The sequence below is a fragment of the Sparus aurata genome, chromosome 12, assembly GCF_900880675.1.
Source record: "Sparus aurata chromosome 12, fSpaAur1.1, whole genome shotgun sequence".
NCBI classification, from domain to species: domain Eukaryota; kingdom Metazoa; phylum Chordata; class Actinopteri; order Spariformes; family Sparidae; genus Sparus; species Sparus aurata.
The window spans coordinates 24889008-24907614 of record NC_044198.1 but is presented as its reverse complement, the minus strand read 5'-3'; the positions used below and the strand labels follow the sequence as shown (position 1 = coordinate 24907614).

Genomic DNA, 18607 nt, shown 5'->3' with positions numbered 1-18607 from the left:
TTTTTTATTCACTTATGGAAAAGACGGATATTTCTGACGTTGTATTTTTTACCTCTGAGTTTGAATATCTTCTCCAAAATGACAGAATGCCCCTTTGATTTTCTCGGAAGAACCTTCAGATCAACAGGTTCCTTAGATTTGCACCACTATTTAGGACATTCCACGTAAATAAAAGATTGAATCAAGGTAACTAGAATATGGATCAGATAGTACTGACTCCCCTGATGGTATTTCACATGTGATCTATGGATCTGGAATCATCTTTATCATCTACAGGGGAAAAAAAAACATGTTGTTTTGTCCGTCTGCTGACTTATGTTTTTAATTGCATGTCTGGCTGAGACACAATTCAACAGTCCAGATCTTCTCTGATGGATGTGTCCTCCCTGAAGTCTTCCAGATGTTCCAGATGTGACTTGTTTTTGTTCAGTTCTGGTCCGGGTTGGAATCGCCACCGCCTCTCGAAGTAAGCAGGCCAAAGGCAGCTGGGAGCTCGGCCGTGTTTCTCGATTTTTGAACAAAGCCACTTCTACTGTACCTCACGACGACCAAGGACTGAGAAACCACAGAGACGTGCTGTGAATATCAATCAGCTCGTCAGGATGTGAAGCTGCTCGGTGACGGCGGTGGATGACAAAGCATCTCAGATCCCACCAAGAAGCCCAACGTACAACATAATGCTTCTTAAGGATGATAAAGGTTAAGATGATTAAGGATATCCTGAATAACTGTAGGACATTTTTCCCAAATCCAAACTCCAGGATAAAAGCGTACATACAGGTTTCACTCAGTCAGGGAGCGAAACTTCAGTCTATTATTCAAAGAAAAGAATAGCCTGGTGAACAGTTGCCATGACTCCCCAGAGAGGTCTGCAGGGAATTAACAGTAACAGAAATCCTCGACTGTGACATGTTTCCTGTGTGTGTGTGTGTGTGTGTGTGTGTGTGTGTGCTCTCTGTACGTGCCCTGAGATTTAACTATTTTGAAGCACAAGAAGTCTGAGATCATGTGCATATTGTCGCATGTGTTTCTGCTCTTAGTTCCCACATCACACATCAGTCACTCCATGCGTTTGTTCCCATTTCATCATATGTTGACAGCTACAGATGTGACGTGAGTCCTCTCAGTGGTGACATCCTGTGGCTGCTTGTCAGTCTTGCTTAGGTGATTCATCTGCACATCTTTTCGCCTGTGGATAAAACGATGACGAGCTGCTGACTGAGAGTGAATCCAAGGTCTGCAAATTTAAAGGGATCCTTTAAAGTGTCCTTGTACAGGTTTTGTCGTTATATGTTACATGAATTAGGCCAAAGGTCAAGTGGAGTTCACACCAAAACTTGTCTAAAGGTCATTCAAGACACTGTATCGATCAATTAACCTGTCAAACTTTATTTATACAGCACCTTTCAAACAAAAAAAATGCAATTCAAACTAAGCGGAGTGCCCCTTTAAAAAAAACATTCAAGCTTAACTGGACTCCGATGATCTTTAATAGTTTTATTACCGTCCATGTTTCTAAAAAAGGGGATGTTTTATCTGAGCCACGCTTTGTGCAAATGTTCCTCAGTTATCCTTAACATCTGCTAATGCTTGCACTTGACATTATAATTTTATTATACTGTAGTTTTCTGCTGATAATGATCTTAATGAAGGCCAGCAGCTCCAGGCGGATTTATCGGCTACCTGGTCACACTTTACTGCTAAAACGTAATTATCAAATTTGAGGTGTTTGAGTTATTAATCAGGAATAATGCGACTCATTTTTCATGAATTAATTTAATGAGGTGCTTTATGTATCACCAGTTAAGTATGTGACTCGTGTCCTGACTGTGAGCGTCCAATAGATGGCAGCATCCACGCAGCTGAGCACACAGTGAGGATGCTGTCCTGCCCTGAGGTGAACTGCAGTGCTGAGTCCATCACTCCCATTTTCAACCGTGAACCCATTCATTACAATCAGTGCTGAATGATACGTCTCTTAAATGCAGGTCTCGACTCAGCAGTCAGCAGCGAGATGAACCGAAACCAGAGAGACAGTGACTGGAAAAAATGTTGTGAATCTCCTGAATGCCGACTGATGGACAAGAGGACGGATGGAGGGACATTCAATCAGTTTTTTCTGAGAAAGCGGAGATTTTATATTTGAGATCTGAGGAAATAAACGCAATGCAACAAAAGGCGTAACAATAAATGTGATGTTGCAAACTGTAAGAAACACTGTGGACCTAACATTGGCCCCTGGGGGTCAGGGGCCTCTTCATTAGCAGGATGTTATTTGTTACTTACATAAGAATCCCTGCGCTGTCCGAACTTGTGTTACTTCTGTGCCTACATAAGCTCCTGGCGGTTTCTTACATGCAACGGTGATTATCATTTTAATTAGAGGTGCTTATTATAATCCCGCTGGATCCGCCTGTTAGCACGCACGTTACAGCAGACCTACTGCTTACACTCAAGGATGGGGAGTATTTGGAATTACAGTGAATACATATTTAATTATCATATATTTTGTAGCATGCTGTGCAGATATAATATTAAAATATACCTTAAATGGTTAGAAATGTTATTTTATTCTCAGTAAGACACATCATCCGCCGACATGCACCCTATATATTTCAAGCCCCCCGTCTTTAAGATATCCTGATTGAGCAGAGATCATCTTTTAGGAGTAGGAGGTTAAAGGACAAGTTCACCCAAAAAGGTCCTTTCAGTCATTATCTACTCAGCCCCATAAGGATGGAAAGACAGCTGAAGTTTCACATTCTGCAATAAACTTCTGGACCTTCAAAATAAAACAGTGTTGCAGCATGCTCGGAAATAACTGAAGTAGATGGGGACTAGTTTCAAAAGTGTCTGGAAGCCCTGGGATCCCAAACTGATTTGAAAAGACGTTATTTACACAGTTTTTTATCCCCAAATCTTCACCATTTTCCTCAAAACTCACTTGTTCAGACTTCACCTCAACCCCACATAAGAGATCTCCCTATGAAACACGCAGTGAAATGGAACGTGTACACAGAAAAATCAAGAGTTTAAGCTGCCGCGTCCTTTTTTCATGAAAACGTTTTTTTTATTGCTCAAGAGTATGTATGCACACATCTGCACGTACAACAAGCAACATGGAAAGTGGGTGAGAAAGAAAATATGGAATGAAAGCACGATTACAATGAAACACACAGACTCCAACACACCAGTTATGTGAACGAACTGGAAGATGAATCTGTCAGTACTGCGGTGCAGTGAGAGCTCGAGCCTGATGGCAGCGTTACTGCATTTATGACTGAACGTCTCTCTGAGTGTAGCGCATCATAACAGTGGGAAATCAGCTCTGACAAACGCCGGTGTTTAGTGGTGAAATAAAAAAAAAAAAGAGATATTTAACCACCGATTTTCATTTTTTCACCCAAACTCAAAAACCAGTCGGCAGTTTAACGAGACAGATTTCAAATTACTGCAATAAAAACAACACCAAAAAAAAAAAAAGGTAACCGGCCAGTGTAAAGAATTTTTAATTCCTTTGGTGTCTGCAAACAATGTGCATCTTAACAACGTGGAAAGATGGAACAAACCTGTCAGACTGAAAAACAAGATAACATAGTTCATAACATGTTAATCAGGGGGTTAAAAACACTACGTACCAAATTCACAGTAAATAGCGTGAGATCGAGGAAAAAGATTTAAAAGTGGAGAGACAAATACTGAGGCACAAAAATGCAGAATTCACAGGACGATGAACCGCTGTTTAACAGAGCAGGACGGCCGGCTACAAATCATAACACATATATGAGTTGCGAGACAAGTTTAAGAACGCATACAGCTTTTTAAAACGCTTGCTGTGATGTAAAAAAAAAAAAAACAAAGTAACTGTAGGTGAAGGGAAAACAAACACTGAAACTAGTTTTGAAACACCATATCAATATAACTCAACAAACATCATTAAAACTATCTCACCAAATAACAAAAGAAACATTATTTCAACGTTTTCAGGAATAAGTGAGCTAAGAGGACTGCTTGCACGGAACTCCCCCCCCCCCCCCCCCCCCGAATCTGCGCGTTTTAGCTCTACAGTATCTGCATGTTGAGGCACTTGGAAAGAATATGATTGTACTGTGTGGAGTATATTATGTACATTTGTGATGCTCGCTGTGTGCCTGTAAATCACACTCCTTCCAAAACTAACATGTGCTTTAACCTTACAGATCTAAAAACTGAGTCGCTGTTCCTCAAGCCACGCACTAAAAGAAAAAAACAAAACCAAAAACAAAAGTCCCACGGTCAACATGATCTCTTATTCTTCTCTCAACTAGTGGGAGTGAATATTCATAGCAGTACAGACATCTACATATATATATATATATATAAAAAAACATGATTTCAGATCATGAGGCGGCCATGATAATGTAGTTACTGATTCCAGATCAGTATTCCAGCTCCAGGGGGCGGATGATCTTTTTTTCTTTTTTGACCAAGAGGAAATGGGCCGGGCCTGTAATCTCTGGCACCTGATCTAAAAGCGAGAAGCTGACCAAGATTAGCCTGGCAGGAATCCATCCGAGACCACTGAGGACAGTGCAAAAATGTGTTGGAAAAAAAACTGCTTCGTTTCCTTGTGCTTCTCCTAAAGTGTCCTACTCTCACATTAATATGAACGTGTCCCAAACAAAAACAAAAAACAGAAGGAACAAGGAAGGATAACCACCTCTGGAGAATCGTGAATCTTCCCTTAAAAAAATAACCATGAAACACTTAGTACAAAATGTAATTTATGACGCAGGTTACACGTATCGACTATCGTTGCTACATTATAATTAAGGGAAATAAAAGAATGAATGAATGATAATATTCACAGTCCAACATCATTTAGTGAGTTGTGGGGGCTTCTTCCAAAAATAACAGACACCTTGCACACACCGTATATCACAAAATAACACCCTGAATCACTGGTCCCACACTAATACAAAACTCCACATGTTAAGAGAATGACTCAGTGTCACGCCAAAACCACCGCTGGTCCCTCTGCTCCGCTGACAGTTTGACGCTTAAGGCAGGCTGGCAATGTCCCGCTTCGGAGGAGGTCCTTCTGGTTTGCAGGGAGCGCCGTTGGCTTTGTCCTCAAAGATTAAGACACTGTGGAGTGAGAGAGAGAGAGAGAGAGGACTCATGAGATGGCAAGACATGCATTTAAATCTAAATACAGATCAGATAAATAAATACATCACTATCTATGTCAGAAGAACTTGTATCCATCTTATATTTATCCTGTATCCATCTGTGTTTGCAGCCTGTGGACAACAGGTTTGTTTGGCGTGCTGCTAAAGATTCGCTGCAGCGTTGCTCGGTGGTTGCTAGGCTGTGCTCGGTGCCTTTCTCTGTGGTGTAGACTTCTGGGTGGTTAATGAGGTGTGTGAGTTGGTTATTATAGTGCGTCTGGTTGAATAGTAGGGCAAACTTCAGGGTTGCTTTGGTTTATGTCTGTAGTATAAACACAGGCTGACTTTACCTCTGATTTGACACTGTGTGACGGCTAGACAGCGAGCACACCAATCACATATGTTTAGCTCAGCAGTCAACAAAATCACAATTGTACAACTTCCAACTATCAATTTATATCAGGATTATTTTCTCAACTAGTAATCTAATCTTTTGGTCTACAAAATGCAAGGAAATAAAAAGAGCAGTTACAGTTTCCTAAAGCTCAAGCAGAAATCTTTAAAGGGATATTCCGGTGTAAGTTTAATCCATGGTCTAAATCACCGTGAAACTGTGTTAGACTCCCTCTCGAGAGATCAAGTTAGCAGACCTTTACGGAGTTTTATCAACCTCAGAAACGACCGCACGACAACAATACACTGCAGTAAATGGATCCAAATACAAACCGCCACCAAAAAGCCACAAATAATGCTCAGAACAGCACCAAACTTCAGCAACAGTACAAATAGGGTCTCAGCACATAGTCCGGGGCATCTAACCTCCGCTAGCTTAGCTGGATTTCTGTTGTGAAGCTAAAAACAGAGTTCAACTCTCCTCCATCAGCTTCCGGGTCGGGGAAGTCCCGACGCAACGATTACCGAGTGCGGTTAGAAATGCTCAATTCCGTTCTTTTCCCTGTCCGCTCTCGATAATAACTGTTATAAACTGGCAGGTAAGACACATATGAACTTTGATTGCTTTTCCATGGAGTCATAATCATACATTTTCATCCATGAGCCGCGGAACTCTACTGCACTCGGTAATCGACTCGTCGGGACTTCCCGTCAACAGGAAGCTGCTGCAGAAGAGTGGTAAATTTAGTCAGCTTTTCAGTAGAAATCCAGCTAAGCTAGCGGAGGTTAGATGCCCCGGACTATGTGCTGAGACCCTATTTGTACTGTTGCTGAAGTTTGGTGCTGTTCTGAGCATTATTTGTGGCTTTTTGGTGGCGGTTTATATTTGGATCCATTTACTGCAGTGTATTGTTGTCGTGCGGTCACTGGAATATCCCTTTAAATAGCTAATTTTGTCTGAACAAACTCCCAAATTATCAATTTATAATCACAAGAAAGAAAGAAAGAAAAGCAGCAACCCTTCGCGTGTGAGACTTGAACCAGATATTTTGTGCTTGAGAAGTTATATACCCAATTAAAAGTTACACTTTCTGTCAATCAGCTGATTGATTAACCTACGAATCACTTTAACGTTATTTTATAGATGCATACAAACAAAGACAACATTGTTTCTAATCGCTTCAGCACCATGGAGAGAGGCATAAAGAAAGCAAAATGTAAGCAATAAATTAGGCAGACAGAGTGCAGTCAAAGAAGCGAGCAAGAGGAGGATAAACAATGCCAGCAGGATGTGTGAGTGAGGAGGGATAATCGGCTCCGGGAGGATACAAGAAGCCACAGTTACAGTTGGGGTATGAAATAGCTGGGCAGTAAGTGAAAGGAATGAGGGGGAAACCACAAAGGGACTGCGGGGAATACTAGTTTAGGCTGTACACAGTAGAGTGAGTGATCTGACGGGAGCTATTCAGAGCGAATGCCTGTCTTTAATTTCCTTTTTTGGAAAACTCTGCAAAGCTCCACTAAGCCCATAAGGAGCAATGATCCCAGCGACGAAACCGGCACTCGGCAACTCACGCTCTGCTGGCACATCTCTCCTGCAACCGCTCTCTAATTCATTGCCTCCTTTTTCTTCACACGACTGATACCTCCTCTGTTACTAAAAGACGGTCTGGTCACCGCTAAATGTTATAAGTCAACTCCTGATCCATTGATGAGCCAATAAAAAGTCTAACGCCTGCTTTTGTTAATAAATTAGACATATGTAAACTGCATTGTTATGACTTTATCTATTAGAATTGACATCGACGTATATGTATAATTTTAGCCTAGTGCCATGTTAGGCTAATCTGATACGTGGACAGATTAGCTTAATAGATAAAGTGACCGGTTGACCTAATCTCGTTATTGTTTACCATAGACTGCAGTCTACAGTGCATACCAGACATCACATACGCACACAGTCCTATTACGTCAGTAGGTACAAACCCTGTGATATTCTAATTTAAAAATATGTTAGAATTCTGCATTAAAAAATGTCTAAAAAACACTTTTCTTTTAATATATTCTGCACTTATATTACCCCAAATATATTCGACAATGTTCAAATCCAAATGTTTCATTTTGCAGGTGTTGCTATGACCTCCTGTATAGTGAGAGAGTTAGAAAACAAACTCAGCAGATGAAACTATATGTAACAAAACTAAAACATTACCTCACCCGTGGAAATTTTTTCCTGGCTCATGTCAGATCGATTTGTATTGAACAGCCTGATCACTGCGTATTAGCCGTAAGATAGTGAACAGTGGCACAGTGTGTTTCTGTGCAATTTGAATTAATTTTAAATCACTAAACTCAGCACTGACCAAACACTTCTCTCTTCCCTTTTTACCTCTTTCCTTTCTGGAACGTTACCTTAACAGTTTACAGCAAATAAACACCCGACAATGGAAGTCACCTCCACGGATCACTGTTGCGGTCAGGTTGATAAATGGGAGTGAGGATAAATCCACTTCTTAATCCTAAAAGTTAAACAGTGATAAATGTAAACTCTCTCCACCAGAGTTGGCCGACTGATAAACTGAGCAGCAACTATGTCCCCCAGAATTGTGGAATTCTATTTTTTGTAAAACCTAAAATCAAAAGTTTTTTGTTGCGGACTCCTCACAGCTGTTGCCACCACTTGAAAACAACTGTTGTCATAAAACAAAAAGGCTCACCTGTCACTCAAAAATCCTGGTTAAACAAACTAGACTGACTGTGCTTTCCTCATGCACTTTTCTCCAATAGCAACTTTATTCAAAGAACTTTTACAAAGGAGGCCCAATTGAGAGCATGACCTCAATCATTTCCTCCCATTGCAACCAACTCCCCAATGCCCTCCTAATGCTCTGAATAACACTGTTCTCCCTCCCCTCCCCTCCCCTCCCCTCTCCTCTCCCTAGAGACAAACACAAGAGAGGCGTTGTAGACATTTGCAGCTATCAGAGAGCAGAAAGCAGTAGACTGAAACAGCGAGATATTCTATATGGGCAGACAAACTACATGCTGTGACCAACGTTTCACTTTTTAATCAGAGCAAGGAATATGTCTGTAACATACACGACAATTAGTGGAGGTCACTAATACTCACTCACTCAAATGAACACTCCTTTTGCTGTTCCCAATGTGTTAATTCTGCACAGTTGAGCTAGATTTCATAAGACGGAAGAAAATCCGTCCTCAAAATACTGAACCAAAGTAGTGAAATTTCAACATCTGATTATATTTACTAGAATCCTACTGAGTGGACAAGTGAGGTCATAAGGGAATGAGACATTTATAAATAGTGGCTGGGGGATTAAGGGAAACACTCTCGTAAAAAAAAAAAAAAAAAAAAAAAAAATGCTTGAGGGGGCTAAAGGAGGAAAAGTTATGCATTTTCTCCGCTTGGTGTTATTGGGATTATGAGATTTGTCTACTAAAGGGCCCAGCCAGCTTAGACCAGCAGGACTGACAGGCGGCGACCAATACACTCTGCAGCCCACTGCAAGGCTGCTTTAAAAGGTTTACACTGTTTACACTCACCCGTTTCAAAATGTCTAGAAACCTGTCACCTTAAACCAACGGGGTCCATTGACAAAAATCCCCAAAAACTGCTGACAGAGTTTTGTTATTTTCTTCAGTTCTACATGACTGTTAGTGGTTAATAAGCCTATCGTCAGTTACCTAATCCCAGCTAAAGCCAAGGATGGGTTGACTATGGACAGGCTACATAGATGGAGATTAACCGCTAACGCAGCTTGTGGCTAATGACATCATCGCGAGTCATCTCGGGACCCCCTGCTGATGGATGAAACAATTGGCTGACAGCGCACGATTCATATCCTGCCTCTCAGACGAACACAACGAATGAGCAGATGGTTTATAGACAAGACTGGGTCTCCATATTGCTACACTGAGGTTTACTTACAGTTTGAGTACTGCTGAGCGCTTCCCCAGCATCATCTTGACAAAGTCCCTGTAGTTGATGGCGTTGCTGCTGCCACCCGTCACCTCCACGATCATTTTTTTCAACTCCAAGTGGGTCTTGGGCACCCCGAGCTTCTCCATCATCCGCTTCAGACCCATCAGATCTGAAAGAAGATACACATGACAATGAAAACTATCCAATCCAAGCAAACATATATTCAGTTTGCTCATCACACGAGTGACGACTGTGTATGATGTCTTATGAAAGAACGACCCTCACAATGTTATGTCAGCTTGGTCTCTAAGACTTCTCACAGCATTACACAGTGCAGGTTCATGGTTAAAGTGAAACTCTCACCAAAAAGCAACCAAGCCTTCATTTGCGATTGAATTTGAGTTAAACCTTTGTGTAAAAGCATATTTACGATGAAAGAGGCACTTTTAAGATTTACCGTAGTTTCGTTTTTGGGCAAGCTAATTTTCAATGGGGTGCAGGGGCACTTTTACGCTAGCATCAAAATCTATGCTATTTTCAAAACAGTAAGAAGGCTCGACACAACATGAAACTTTGCTCATAGTATCACCAGGGTCTCTACACATGAACACGAGCATTGAGAACATTGTTTGTGTACACATGCACTCCATTGAAAATTAGCTTGCCCGAAAAAACGAAAGTACGGTAAATCTTAAAAGTGCCCCTTTCGTCGTAAATATGCTTTTACACGAAGGTTTGACTCATATTCAATCGCAAATAAAGTCTCGTTTTTTTTTTTGGCGAGAGTTTTACTTTAAGGGATTCTTTGAGTGAATGCTAACAATGCTAGTCTCGCACAGCCAGACCTCCACAGCGCTGGGTCACTGCTGTCTGAGTTCAGCTGATAGAAATGTTATTAGTTTTGAAAATGTTTGGTTATAAAACATAAAAATGAACAGTTCAAACACTCCAGCTAAGAGTTCACTGATCGGCAAATATCATATCGCTGTCCAAAGAATAAATATAGTATTGTATCCTGATGAAACTTGGGATTTACACCCCTTGTAAGTAAGTAAATAAACACATTTTGTCACATAAGAAATTTAGCGACTTCTTCCAGGATCTGCAGACGGATGCCCTGTCTGTTGTCTGACTGTGACACTGCAGTCCGCCTCACATCTGCTCACAAACTACAGACCTTTCACACGGATGAACAGTGAGGTCTCACTTTACACACAGGACACAAACATGACACATGAGCCTGTTCAAGCACAGTGCTCACGCTGGTCGGACAACACACACTCGGAGTATTAATTACTGTTCCCTCATGTCGAGACTGCACACGAGTCTTCTGACAGTTGTTGTTTGAGCTGCAGTTGGTGTTTTCAAGCCCTGCTGTTACTCACCAATCTCTCCTTGGTCGTTCAGGTCAAACTCGGCATATTTATCTGTAAAGCAAAACACACAAGAGATCATGACTAACGGTGGTAATTTATTCTCTGCCCACACACCACATACGCTAGTCCAACATTTTAACACCAACGACTCAGCTGGCATTTTGCACATCAGCAACTGTTAACGCACGGTCTGTGATCTCACTGTCTTACACTGCCGACAGCTGACTTGGCAAAAGGAAAGACACAAACAGCTGACGATGACAGGTGTGTTTCTTTGTATGCGTGTGTTTTGGATGTCTGTCAGCGGACAGCAGGCAAAGGGCAGCTGAGTGGGGTTGGCAGGTGAGACAGATTAGAGAGTGAGAGGGCAAAGAGCTAGAAGAGAAGTTCAGACACAAAAGAAAACAAAGAGGTTTGGGCTGAGAGACCCACAGTCCCACACAACCTGTGACTTCAGGTCTGACAACATGCAGACAAAGCACTGATGCTTCACAGACAGATGCTTCACCTCAGTCCACCTTGTCCACAAAATATTTCTAGAGCTTAATAGCTGTTTACACCATTTTACTGTGACTTCTATGCTAAAAGCGTTAGCATGCAACCTGTTGGAAGTGGACTTTGTGTAGAGGCTGTAAAAACATGTTTTTAAAAATCACTCTTGGATCTCAGAGCTTCTGGAGACTTGGGTTAAGCTGGAAGACGTGTATTGAACCAGGTTTTCTTTCCTCACTGAAGTCCCCATCTACTTTTAGTTGTTTATAAGATTAACACCGCAACGTTGTTCTGCTGTGAAGCTCCAGAAATGTTTTGTTGACTACTAAACTTCAGACTTTCCATCCGCATGAGGAGCGATTAGACGACTACGTGTTCATTTTTGAGTGAAACTATCTTTTAATCAATTACTACAGCTTTATTTCATCGATGCCAGCTAAACAGAGGTCCTTAAAACTAGCTTCTAAAATGATCTTTTAATTATTACTCTTAAATAAAAGGGTGTCTTCTGCAGTATCTCACACACGATCTTCGGCTGAACAGCTGCAGAGAGCACATTAGCGACAGCAGCTCTAATCCGCGTCGCTGATGTTTTAATGGCTTTTTGTTCACCATCTGCGATTAAACGGTATCAGATTTCGACTCAGTAGTCCAGCTTTAAAATCTCAGCGCACCATGATGTCACCTTTGAAGTTAATCACACTACACTTCAGTGGAGCTGGTAGCAGCATCTGGGTTCCAATGTGGTTCTGTTGCATTCAGAATCTGGACTGAGAGGCTCGGAGAAGAGCTGCTCTGCCCTCCGCTGCCATCACAGCTTTATTAGTATGATCATTTGAGACAGGACTTCTAAATGTTCACAACCTGCCATGACTTTGGTAGTTACTCTGTGTACAATGACCACAAAAGTGTGTATAGTGTGTAAAATATTATCACCATCATGCAAATGAAAGACCCAAGGCAGACATTTTCCCGCGTCTCCCTCAATTTCCCCATTATCTTTTGTCCAGAAAGCCACTTTAGTCAGATTTCACTCGCTATTTCTATCCCACACTGGCAGCTCTGTGTGTGTGTGTGTGTGTGTGTGTGTGTGTGTGAGAGAGGAAGAGAAAGAACTGTGTTAACTGTGTGAACCCATGGGGGCGAGCGACAGGACAATGCTAACCCTGTTCGTAAACTATGAGGAGAGGGGCCTCCACACACACACAAACACACACATACACACACACACACACAGAGCCGTTCTTGAGTGGGCCACTTGTCGTAGAGCAGCCTGTTGATCATCTGCAGCCACAGAGAACAGCTCGACTGAACAACCCTCGAGTCTTCGGTGAATCCTCCTGACCTACATTCATCCTGCGGCATCACGTCCGTATTTGACGTCAATAAGGAGGTCTGTGACTTAAGTTTGATTTAGGTGGAGCGGTTTGATGGGGAGTTTGTCCACCAATCACTTTGAGAGCTTTAGAGCTTTTTTAAAAATAAGAGGATAATGACTTCCTCTGTCATTTTGACCCGCAAATAAACAAAAATGTTCCCATCCTTTTAAAAGACACTGACCCCCGAGGGTTAGATAAACGCTTCTGTGCAGGATTCTGTTCATTCTAAAAACAGCTTGATTTCTGTTCTCCTTTCAGCCCTGTCTGCCGAATAAAATGTTAGCAGTTAACGTTTCCACAAAACACTGGTACGCAGTTTGGGTATCTTCCTGACATTTCTACAAAATGTGTGAAAGTTGGAGAGGGTAGTAGCTTCGTTAAATGAGAAAGATGCCAAGCCAGTGGCCGCAGTTTAAGGCTACATTTCAACATTTGCAAGTGTGAAACCACTGGATATTTTTAAGGAGACCTCGGGACAATTTCCATGTTTGTGGCGACAAAGCAGATGTTTTCAGGGAGACCTCGTGACATCTCCTGCCACGACAAAACACTGAAAACTGAATTAAAGAAACGTAAAAATTGCAACATATCCGTTCTTTGCAGAAGTCCGTATGCCAACATGTAATCTGGAAATTGAGTTGGAGCTCTGGTGATTTGATTTTTAGTGATATTCTAATTGATGTCTTGATGTTTTGATAGAAAAACTGGTTGGCAGACGGGGTAAGCAGCATTTAAAACTGATGTCGTCTCTACTGTGTAACGAGTGTCTACCTGGTGATCATCAGACAAACTTCAGGCTTAGTTTGTCAAGCGTCAGCACCTGTTGGTGTTTGTCTCTTCTTTTGCCAACTTGTGAAAACACAAAATGATTTGCTGAACTGGCTTGCGTGCTGCTCTGATTACAAGTGGTCGATGAATCACCTGCTGGGCTGAAGTCAGCTGCTGGAAACTTTCATCCAACGTGACTACAAGGTCAGCCTGGTGATAAAGGGAGGTTCTCCAGTTATTGCTGCTCTGCTGAAATTACCTGAATGTGGGTTTAATGAGCATATTATAACAGATTTAAGAAAAATGATGGACTGCGTTTTTAGTCTGAAAACTGCTACATTTTAACGTAAAGACCTTGAACGCACCGTGTCATTTACGTGACTGAACCGGACCTTGAACCTGCGCATCGTTTCTAACTTTAGCCTGAACACAGTCGGGTCCCTGACTTCCTCTGGAATCTCAGTATAACTGTAATAGTTTTCACATTTTACACAAGTCTCCTAATTATTCTATTACTATTCTGATATTGTGGTACATTTAGTGTCAAGCATCAACACACGATCTTGACAGTTATATATCTACACCCTTATTACATCCTTTGGGATAAACACAGCTCTGTCTACTCTTATATTAACCATACTGTAGTGATATAATAATGAATTTTACTAAATCATGATAATATGATTAATCAGTTTATCCAAAAACGATGAACCAACTTAACCTGCTGCTGCCTTTTAAAAACATTAACGGGAGGTTTTGCATAAAAGGTTTTCTGGTCTGGAGTTGCGTTAATGTGTTTCAGCGGGTGGTTCAAGCCCGGCGTTTAGATACCGACCTCTGGGTCAGTGGGACAGTATGGAAAAAGACAGAAAAAGAGAAAAAACAGCAACCCTCCCAGGACCCGGGTGTCGGGTCCCCTTACTGTTTATATACCACTGCTCTATTTCCTCCAGCGAGCGCAGATTTGCAAGTAGGACACTGGAGCATGTTCCTCGTTTCAAGACATATGCCCCCTATAAAACTGAACAGCCTCATGTTAACCCGTCTGGAGAAATCACAGATAAAGGAACCACATCCACAGAAAAAGAAAGCTAAAATACTCTACGGACACCCACAACGCTGATGTGTAATGTCTGAGCAATGGGGTGGAGTTCTTTGATAAATCATGCAATCATGTTGCAGTAATTACCCTACTATTTGCAGTGTTTTTGTCTATTCCCAGGAGCTGCGAGTTTACCCGCCAAAGTTCTGAATATTATAACAACAAGCGAAAGAAACGCCCCAGCACATTCCTCCGAGGCCGCCGAGGACTTGGCCTTGCAAATCTCTCAGAAATCACAGCGAGTCTGTCTCTCCCACAGAGAAAAACAAAAAATGCAGAAGAATTGCGGGTTTGTGTGCAGACTGCCAACAAACAAACAAATACTTAGGTCAAGACAAAAGCCAGGAAAAGGAGCACGCCCTCACAGAAAAAAAGACCACATGCTTGCAGATACCGAAACTACTGAGAGGAGGACTGCTTCTGCTTACTTTTGAGACCTTCCAATTTCTCGGCCAGGTCTTCTTCATCCCTGTATTTCTGGTCTTCCAGGTATTCCTGAGGAGGAGGAGGAGAAAGAGGGGTAAACAAAAAAGGATAACGATCAGAAAAAACTGGTTTTACGACTTAAACTTGAATCAGCTTTTGGCTCATTTTCAGCGAAACTTCCATCTTTGTTATACAATCAAAGAGGACTGAAACCCACACAGACAAAGTAGAGCATTAACAACCCCAATCTGATTGTGTTCTGTGTCAGAAACTTCCAAAGTGAGAATGATGACTCACAGGCCTCCCCCTTCCTGATTGTCCTTACTTATCACTGTGTTCATTAAGTGGGACACCTCACAAGGGTGTAGAGGGAAAGAGCCTGAAGGGAGCTATTCTAATGAAACTATAATGACGCAGTCTGCCATGTGGGAGTCAATCTGCCATGTGGGAGTCAATCTACACGGAAGGAAGAGCGATTGAGAGAGACAGAGGCTGATTTTGTTCTCTGTGTTGACCTCTGTGTGTCTGTCAGGCTTGTAATTAAGGGTGAAGAGGGTAAACACCACAACTGGATGTTTATCTCAGACGCCTGACTCAGCGGTGCTGAATCACGGCTGAAACTCCACCAAGCACACAGGAATGTTAGTGTTATCTCACAAGTATGCAAGTATATTTGTAGAAGTATAATAGGCCATGAAATCTCGGTCTGTATCTCTGCGCAGAATGTTTCATAATACAGAGTTCAAATGCAGCTACTCACAGCAGCTGAAGACTCAGATTTTCTAGGTGATTGTCTGTTGATTATTTCTCGATTGATCAATTAGTTTGGTCACTACAATGTCAGTCCACAGTCCTTTGTCCACAACACAAAGATACTCAGTTTACTGTCACAGAGAAGAAACAAAACCAGAAAAAATTCTCCTTGATTAAGAGAAATCTGACTTGACATGGGGACGGTGGTGGAGTTAAACGGAGGAGGCTAACCAGCCGGTGACTACAGTTCGAGACTGAGTTTTAACATCTGTAAGTGTGAAACCACTGCATAGTTTTAAAGACACCTCGGGACAAAAATCAGCTTTGTTTTGATGTGAATGCAGAACGTCTCCAGCCATGTATGTGGCAACGAAACTGAGCGATTTAAAGGAGACCTCGTGACATCTGCAGCTGACTTTGCGGGGACCAAAGCTGGTAATTTTAAGACAAAACATGATAATTTCCCAACCTTAACCGTGACCATAAGCACAGCTTAATCATAACATAAAAGTTTTAACATAACAGTAACATTCAATTCCGACATTTATTCTGCCGATTAGCTTGCAATTGATTGTTGCAGTTCTAGAAGATTTCTTTCAAAAAATGTAAAAAAAAAAAAACCTTTATCTTGATCCACCCCAAAACATAACAGGGTCTATTCTGGGCCTGGACCCATCTTACGTCCAAGTTCTATAGATATGCGTTCAGTAGTTTCTCTGTAATCCTGCTAACAAACCAACACACGGACACAGGCGAAAGGATATCTAACAAGATAATCAACACAAACAAAACAAAAAACCATGGCACCATTCTCACATGCATCGTTTCTCTAATAACTAATGTAAATAAAAGAAATAAACATAGAATATAAATAGCTGCATTTATGAGATGAGATTTTTTTTTTCACAGGATCTGAAGTTTCATCCCCAGAGGATCATCTTGTGTAAATGCACCCACGTTAATATAATGTGGATTTAATCACAGCACAACTGTTATTTTTAGACCCCAGCCGCTTAGGAATTGTGGGTCATATTTCCTCCCATCTCTCTGATGAAAAAGACGGATATTAAAGCCTAGATAAATCTCCATGAAGGAAGAGGGTGAGTGCCTGCACAGGAATGTGACAGGCGCTCCCGGCTGCCCTCTTGCCGCGACCTGGTTTTGTCCATGTGGGGAGCTGATGACAGGCGTCCAGCCAGAGCAAAGGAGGGGGAAACAAGAGATTATACAGACATCTAGTTAATCTGTGGGAACTACTACAGAGATATCTGCCCGAGCGAGGCCTTAATGTTGGACAAAGGGGCTCATTCAGACACCTGTTCCCCAGAGAAGAGCAGCTCGCAGCGTGCACAGAAAATACGGGTCGGCTTGCGCAACGAGCTTCAAGTGCATTTTTCTTTTTTTTCCTTTTTGTGACGAGCAGATCGATCTGATCAGGTCAGAAGGCAAATACTCAGCACAGACATGTGTGACAGCATGCTGCCATTCAACAAGTGCCATGAGACCGCAGGGGGAAATCAATAAAAACGCATCAACGTGTCAAACTCCAATAAATGTGACTGGCATCTAGGGAGAGGAGGAGGAGGGTGGATTCATTATTCATGGAGCTGCCAGGACTGTTAAATGTAACTGCCTTGAATCATCAGTGTGGCCTCACGTTCACGAACAAGGCCAATGCCAAGTCAAGTGTGTGCGTGCTCATTATTACGTTCAAATCCCCCCGGAGGAGGTGCCGTTAGACGGTGTAACAGACAAACGCGCGTACGTACCTGGTTTATTTCTTCCAGTTTTTGCCTCTGCTGCTCCTTCAAGAGTCCAAAGGTTTTACCCCCTAGAAAAAAACCCAGATAAATCACATTATTATTGTTTTTTGTTTTTTTTTTAATAGCAAAGCTAGTTAGTATCGACAGAGGCTAATCTTGGACGGGAGCCGGGTCGGCCCCGCTGATGCTCTATTGTAAAGACTCTAAGCTTTTTAGCTAGCGACACACACACACACAGAGAGAGAAGCTGATGCCCGGGAAAAATAGACAAGCTAGTCTGCTATTGTGTTGTTTCTTACCTTGGGTGTTTTTGTTTGAAGGCATCCCGGAATTTATCTGTGATGTATAAAATCCAGAAAAAATGAGAAATATCCGAGCCAGGGGGCTGCCGCAACCGTCCGCCGGGGCGATACTCTACTACTGACCGTTAGAGAGATTGGGCTCACTGGGCCACTTGGCACTCGGAGGGGGGGTCAAGACGGACGCATTTAGTTAACGGACATCCGGTCAAACCTTTCAAAGTAAACGAACGACCGCCTTCACACAAGTATGACAGGAAGAGCTTTTATTCATCCACAGAGGGAACATTGAGGCGTTGTAGGAGCACAAGTGCACAGAAACAAGTACAAATAAATGTAAACGAATAAAAACAATTGAATAATATTACTAGTTAATAATATTATAATAATAATCACAGTGCAAGCAATAAACACACAGCACTCTGGATAAAGTGATATTGTCAATTGTGCGGGCAGAGCAAAGTATAGTTCTTATAGAGGTATACACCAGAATAGTATATAATATTATAGTTATTAATTTTATTCAGAGTAAAGTGCATTTGTGAATAAACTTGATGCAGTAGTAGGCTGTTTTATTGTTTAAAAGTGGTACGGTATGTAATATGTTAACGTGAAATACCCTGACATCCCTTAACTGAGAGGAGAGCACTTTGTTTCACTGTGTATGAGACTGTCCCAAAATAGAATTATACTGGAAAGCATTTGTTCAAGGTTTGTTAATGTGGAGGTCCCTTATCAGGCAGGAATGTGTGTATTACGTATG

General features: G+C 41.8%; 1 protein-coding gene across 1 annotated transcript; it reads right to left on the bottom strand.

The window, feature by feature from the left end:
• Positions 1-3045: 3045 nt before the first annotated feature.
• aif1l (allograft inflammatory factor 1-like) lies at positions 3046-18023 on the bottom strand. The gene is made up of 6 exons (XM_030436527.1): positions 17845-18023; positions 17552-17613; positions 15032-15098; positions 10872-10913; positions 9493-9655; positions 3046-5127 (listed from the first exon to the last, which is right to left on the bottom strand). Exons 1-6 carry the CDS (start codon positions 17867-17869, stop codon positions 5040-5042), a joined length of 447 nt encoding a protein of 148 aa, XP_030292387.1. The 5' UTR covers positions 17870-18023; the 3' UTR covers positions 3046-5039.
• Between the last annotated feature and the right edge of the window lie 584 nt (positions 18024-18607).